At 59.3% G+C, this 6,605-nt stretch overlaps 1 protein-coding gene across 2 annotated transcripts; it reads left to right on the forward strand.

The window, feature by feature from the left end:
- The first annotated feature begins 649 nt into the window (after window positions 1–649).
- KCNA2 (potassium voltage-gated channel subfamily A member 2) lies at window positions 650–6,325 on the forward strand. 2 transcript variants are annotated; one of them, XM_047785068.1, is made up of 3 exons: window positions 650–722; window positions 2,828–3,166; window positions 3,611–6,325. In XM_047785068.1, the coding sequence occupies exon 3, from the start codon at window positions 3,774–3,776 to the stop codon at window positions 5,271–5,273; it is 1,500 nt and encodes a 499-aa protein (XP_047641024.1). In that variant the 5' UTR covers window positions 650–722; window positions 2,828–3,166; window positions 3,611–3,773; the 3' UTR covers window positions 5,274–6,325. The 2 variants fall into 2 exon arrangements, with proteins under 2 accessions (XP_047641024.1, XP_047641023.1); XM_047785067.1 differs by lacking the exon at window positions 650–722 and adding an exon at window positions 1,267–1,359.
- Window positions 6,326–6,605: the final 280 nt, after the last annotated feature.

A 6,605-nucleotide genomic window follows, 5' to 3' on the forward strand; every position in this document is an offset into this window, starting at 1 on the left:
CCCCAGAGGTCACCAAGGTCACTGCCCTCCTGACCACCCCCTACACCTCTGGGCAGGCCCACAGTCTTAAGCCATTCCTTGTCCACCATCTTCATGAAACACTGGAACCGCACAACCTTGGACCCTGGGGGTCCCCAGAGCTCCCAGCAGGAGCTCCAGGCCTAGAGAGGAGGGTTCTCTGAGCAAAGAGGGCCCTGCAGCATCTTCTCTGGACCAGAGGCCCCCTGTATGCAGGGCTCCGTGTCTGCTGCAGTTGGGGTCCAAGGATCAGTAATTTGGACAGGGATCTGGAGACCAGAGCTAGCAGGGGCTGTCAAGGGGGTCCCAAGAGCACTCCAGACCCTCTCAGATCTTCCATCTGAGCAGAGGGCAGACTAGGCTTCCCAGACATTCCTCCAAAAGCAAAGGCCACTTCCACCACCCACCCCCGGGGGATACCATGTGCTGCCTTCCCAACTTCAGAGCCCCGTCGGCCCGCTGGTCCTGCAAGGTCTGCGAGGGGGGCCGTTTTGTGAGGAGCCGGCCCTCCCCTGGGGCATCTGCACAGCGTCCCCCAGCCTTTCCTGCCCCAGCTCTGGGGGAGGGAGTCCAGAGGGCCGGCTCTGCAGTTCTGCCGGTTCCTGCGGCTCCTCCTGGTGGGGGCGAACACAGCAGCGAGTTTCTGCCACACTGCGGCCAGCCGCACCTGCTGCATTCCCCGGCGAAGCCAAAGCTTGGGCTGGGTAAGAGGGAGGTGGGAGGCAGAGCTGGAGGAGGGGGCGCGCCAGCGCGAGAGGGCCAGGAGGGGGTCTGCAGACTCTGTCTGGCAGCAACATAATAATAGCAGCACATCTCCCCGGGGGCTGGATCCCTTCTCCGGCCTGGGAGAACTGCTGGTTGTCTCCTCCTTGTCTGCTTCATTACATTGGCAGGAGCCTCCCGTGACCGCTTCTAAACTTCACCCCCACCCACCCCTCACCCCCCACCCCGGTTCTCGGGCATCACCCAGCTCAGCCCTCCACCAGGTTCTGGTTAGTAAGCTGAGATCTGCCAAAGGATGAGGTGTTTTCCTGGCGGGAAGGGGGCCGGGGCCCGGGGACCCAACTGAGCGGCCCGCCGGGTGGCGGCGGCAGGCGGCACGCCTCGCCGGCTCGGGCCCCCGCTGGCCCCTTTAATTCGAGTTCTCGGCCGGCCAGGTGCGGCGCTGCGTGGCGCGGTGCGGCTGCGGGCGGCTGCCGGGCGCTCCATACGCGCCGCCCGCGGGACTGCAGAGCCGGCTCCCGGCTGGCCGCTCGCACCCCGCCGCCGCCCGCCACCCCGGCTCCACCGGCGCCTGCAGTCACCCAGAAACATGGAGGCTCCGGCTGCCCATCGGGAAGGGTAAATGGGTGTCGGGGCGCTGGGCTGCGCCTGCTGCCGCCCCCTGGCCGGGGCTGCGGGGCACTTGGGCAGCCTGCATCGCGGCAGGCTCGGGCTGAGTCCGGGGGCGGGCGATCGGTGGTGATCGCGGCTGCCGGCCCAGGCCGGGGCGGGCCGGGGCGGTAAGGGCTGGCGCCCAGCGCAAGGAGAGAACGGGGAAAGGGCTCGGGGACCCTCCGGGCAGTGCGGGGCGCGGGGCGGAGGGCGCAGAGAGGAGCTGGCGGGTGATGGGAAGTGCAGCTGACAGCATAACCATGTCTGGTAAATAGCGCCGGTTGGTAGGACCCGAATCACTTGGGACCGCCCGGCCGCCTTCTCCTCTCCAGCTCGGAATTAAAACGGCTTTGCGGCCGAGAAGGGCTTCTCCGCTTCCTGGGGCCGTGGGCTGCCGCGGAGCCCCAGCTCTTAGAAGGACGCTGAGATCAGGGGCAGCAGCCTGCTCCCCGCCCCCAGAGTTCAGGCTCCAGGGTTTTTGGAAGGAAATCGAACCTCGGTGGTCCCTCGGCGGGACCCCAGGGGCAAAAAGAGCTGGGCTGCGCTCGGGCCGCAGCGAGAGCCCACCGGACCGGGCAGGAGGGGGTTAAGGTGGCGCTCGCTGCCGCGACCAGCTGGTGGGTCTGGTCCACCCGCGCGGAGCGCGCCCGGCGGAATCCCGGCCGGAGCCCGGGGCGATGGGGAGAGGGCCGGGACCCCTCCCCGCCCTAGGGCCGGCAGGATTGGGCCGGCAGGGGGCCAGCCCGGAAGCCCGGAGCCTCCCGGCTCCCCCGCTCGCTGCTGCCAAGCCGCCTCACAGCCAGGCGGACTGAGCCTTGCTTCTGCGCTCCCGGCCCGAGGAGACGGGAGGGATTCTCTCTTGGGGACAAATCGGTGGTCGAGCGCCTGCCCGGTTCAAATGCCACCCCTCCTGGAGGGAGGCCTGCCCCCCAGGAATCCCCGAGGGAGAGTAAGTCCTGGGACCAAGCCAGCCAGCTTTTGGAGGCTGACCTTTCTGTGTGAGGGGTCTCCCTGAGCCCCGGAGGAGTGCGTGTTGGGGGGCAAAGGATGGGGCGTGCGGTCCTTCCTCTAGGACTCTGCAGAGGTCAGAGCTTGAAGTCAGGCTGCAGTGTAGCAAGCCCTCCCCGCCGCGAGATGCTGTGTCCTGACCTGGGGGTGGGAGGGCTTTGCCCAGAGGACCAATGGGGGAATCTGGCTCAGCCAGGGGAGGCCCCTGGAGGAACCGGGCCCAGCCAAGTCTGAAGGCTCCTTCCCCGGGAGAAAATGCTTCTAACTAATGGAAGCCTGCCCAGAGGAGGCTGGGAGGCTGAGGATAGTTCTCAGGTGTGACACCAGAATGGAAGGTGGGCATGGAAGCGAAGCCGCCAGAGCCCTCCTAAATCTTGGCACCAGCTGCCCCAAAGCCCCGATTCCACCTTGCTGCTGTTTTTTCCAGGCAACGTCACACCTCCTGAGGACAGCCAGGAGGACTCCGGCTTTTGCTGAGCATTGCATCTTGCCTCCTTCCTTCCAAAGGCTTCAGACCCAAGCTAGGCTGTCCTCAAGTCCTGCATGCCCCTGGCCAGGCACTCCACGGCCCCTCCAGCCCAGCCCAGCCCTGGAGCTCACCTCCAGGACCTGGAGCCTGCCCTCCTGCCCAGAATGACTCACCACTATTTCTAGCTCAAGTGAGAAGACGTGATGGGGAGTCGGGCTGCCTGTTTGTGTATCTAGGATTCCCGCAGCATCAGATCAGCCCTGCGAGGAAGACAGCTGCAGATTCCTGCCTTGCCAGGTAAAGCAATCTATTGCTTAATAACAGCCATGTGCAGAGCCATTGGGATGGGGGTAGTGAGGGAGACCCAGGCCCAAGACCCGCCACGGTGCGTACCTTCCAGGGTGCAGGTATCTGCAAGATGTTAGTTCAGTGCCTGGGAGTGGCCTCCCTTCCAGCCTCTAGTGTGGGAGAAATCAGTGCTCCTCAAAGCCTGTGTAGTGCAGCGGGACCTGTACCAGCCACCTGCCCCCAGTGCAGGGCATTCCAGAGCTTTCTTGAGAGATTGCCCCCTGCTCCCCTCTGATCCACAGCCAGGTTGAAAGGGGAAAGGAAAGCTTGCTTTTTTGTCGTGGGGGTGGGGGTGGGGGTGACGTCTTTGAACTTTTGGCTGAAAAAGCGGCAACCCAGGTCCGGCTGCCAGTGCCGAGTGGTCTTACGTCCTTAACCGCCTCTGTCTTTCAGCCAAGCGGGGCTGTCCCTTCGGCTCCCAGAGAGCCCTCGGGGCTCTCCTGCAGGAGCCCAGGCCGATGCTGCTGTGTTTCCTGGGGCCATAAGCAGCACCCTGAGCTCCCTGCCGCCAGGCAGCTAGAAGGCGTAGGGAGAGGCGCTTCTCTCGGTTCCAATTATGACCGTGGCCACCGGAGACCCAGCGGACGAGGCGGCCGCCCTCCCTGGGCACCCGCAGGACACCTATGACCCAGAGGCAGACCACGAGTGCTGCGAGAGGGTGGTTATCAACATCTCGGGACTGCGGTTTGAGACCCAGCTAAAGACCTTAGCCCAGTTCCCCGAGACCCTGCTGGGGGACCCAAAGAAGCGGATGAGATACTTTGACCCCCTCCGGAACGAGTACTTTTTCGATCGGAACCGCCCGAGCTTCGATGCCATCTTGTACTACTACCAGTCTGGGGGGCGGCTGAGGCGCCCCGTGAATGTGCCCTTAGATATATTCTCCGAAGAAATCCGGTTTTATGAGCTGGGCGAGGAAGCGATGGAGATGTTCCGGGAAGATGAAGGCTACATCAAAGAGGAAGAGCGTCCTCTGCCGGAGAACGAGTTCCAGAGACAGGTGTGGCTTCTCTTCGAGTACCCGGAGAGCTCAGGGCCGGCCAGGATTATAGCTATCGTGTCTGTCATGGTCATCTTGATCTCCATCGTCAGCTTCTGCCTGGAGACGCTGCCCATATTCCGGGACGAGAACGAAGACATGCACGGCAGCGGAGTGACCTTCCACACCTACTCCAACAGCACCGTCGGGTACCAGCCGTCGACGTCCTTCACCGACCCTTTCTTCATTGTAGAGACCCTCTGCATCATCTGGTTCTCCTTTGAGTTCTTGGTGAGGTTCTTCGCCTGTCCCAGCAAGGCTGGCTTCTTCACCAACATCATGAACATCATCGACATCGTGGCCATCATCCCCTACTTCATCACCCTGGGGACAGAGCTGGCTGAGAAGCCAGAGGATGCTCAGCAGGGCCAGCAGGCCATGTCGCTGGCCATCCTTCGTGTCATCCGGTTGGTAAGAGTCTTTCGGATTTTCAAGTTGTCCAGACACTCCAAGGGTCTCCAGATTCTAGGGCAGACCCTCAAAGCCAGCATGAGAGAACTGGGCCTCCTGATATTCTTCCTCTTCATCGGGGTCATCCTCTTCTCTAGTGCTGTCTATTTCGCAGAGGCCGATGAGCGCGAGTCCCAGTTCCCCAGCATCCCGGATGCCTTCTGGTGGGCAGTCGTCTCCATGACAACTGTAGGCTATGGAGACATGGTTCCAACCACCATTGGGGGAAAGATCGTGGGGTCCCTGTGTGCAATTGCGGGTGTGTTAACCATTGCCTTACCGGTCCCTGTCATAGTGTCCAATTTCAACTACTTCTACCACCGGGAGACAGAGGGAGAGGAGCAGGCCCAGTATTTGCAAGTGACGAGCTGTCCAAAGATCCCATCCTCCCCTGACCTAAAGAAAAGTCGAAGTGCCTCTACCATTAGTAAGTCCGATTACATGGAGATCCAGGAGGGGGTAAACAACAGTAACGAGGACTTTAGAGAGGAAAACTTGAAAACAGCCAACTGTACTTTGGCTAATACAAACTATGTGAATATTACCAAAATGTTAACTGATGTCTGATTGAACCCTATCAACGTGCTCACAGCTCAAAGGAACTAATGCAGATATTGCATAACAGCCTGCATTGTAGTCAGTGTGTTTCCACAGTGTGTATCTGGTTCTGCATGGAGAGCAATAGTCGTGCAAGTGACTTTCGATCTTTTGATTTTTGATTTAGAACGCAGAATATCTATCCATGGCTTTCATGCAAATCTTCATCACCGGCTTAGGGGGTTCCAAAGACGGGAATCACCTATGGAGGCAGGATTTCAGAAGGACACATTGAGGCCACCTCATAGCAAACACAGAGCCCACCATATCAGTGTCACCTTTCCTTCCCAAGGAGATAGATGCACACGGCATCCTGGCGATGCGCCCCGCCCCAACCCCATTTGAACCTACCTCCCCCTTCACAGAGGAAAACCACACTGCGGTGGCTCAGCTTTAAAGTTCTGGTAATGACTCAAAAGGTCATTCCCATTTTTGCATTGAAAAGAACACACAGTGCTGTGTGTTGGAATTACTTTCTGTGTCACAGGCTGGGGGTTTTGTGAATTGCAGTTGCCAAGTAGATGCTCCGGAGGCTTGTGTTTCGTAACGGAAAATGCTGCATTTGGTTTTTTCTCTGCAGTGTCGATGTGAGGGAAGCCCGGGGTGGGAGGAGGGATAGTCAGGATGGCCAAATGCAAGTTGTCGAGTTTCACGTTTGCTCCCTTCGGCCTACAGGGAGAAGCCAGCACACCTAGGGACCGCTCAGCTTCAGACCGCACCATTTTTGCAGGCTTCAGGGTCACAAAGACATGTCTTATATCTTCGTCACACTGGAGTTTGCAGGCATCTGCTTTCCAATGCTGTGGCCCCGCTACACTGACACGGCAGTGAAATTTACCAGTGATGCGATAGAGCTGCATGGGTGTTTGTTGCATGAATCTCAATATTTAAAACACGGGAGATAACCTATTTTCTTAGTAGCATACACAGTATTCATATCTAGAGTATTAATAGCCTAGGAATGGCATTGAACTAGGGTTTCCCCCGCCCCCCATCAGAAGACAAAAGCCCTCAATCAGGAGGAAAAAAACAGACTGACTGTTTGGAGCGGGGAACCCAAACTTCTGGTCCTCCAGCCACCCCACCCCCCATCCTTGTTCTTCCAAGTGGGGGCACAGACCTCTGCAAAGCCAGGAGAGGGAGCAGGGAAGGCAGTGTCTAAAGACCTCACGTGACTGACTGTACCTTAGGTGTTAACCTAGTCGTGGGCATGACTGTACAGCTGACCTGGCATCTCGTCCTGAGGACAGGTGGATCTCTGGATCTAGTGTATATAAATACGTATCAAGTATCTTTTTCCCG

The sequence above is a fragment of the Phacochoerus africanus genome, chromosome 6 (assembly GCF_016906955.1).
Source record: "Phacochoerus africanus isolate WHEZ1 chromosome 6, ROS_Pafr_v1, whole genome shotgun sequence".
NCBI lineage: Eukaryota > Metazoa > Chordata > Mammalia > Artiodactyla > Suidae > Phacochoerus > Phacochoerus africanus.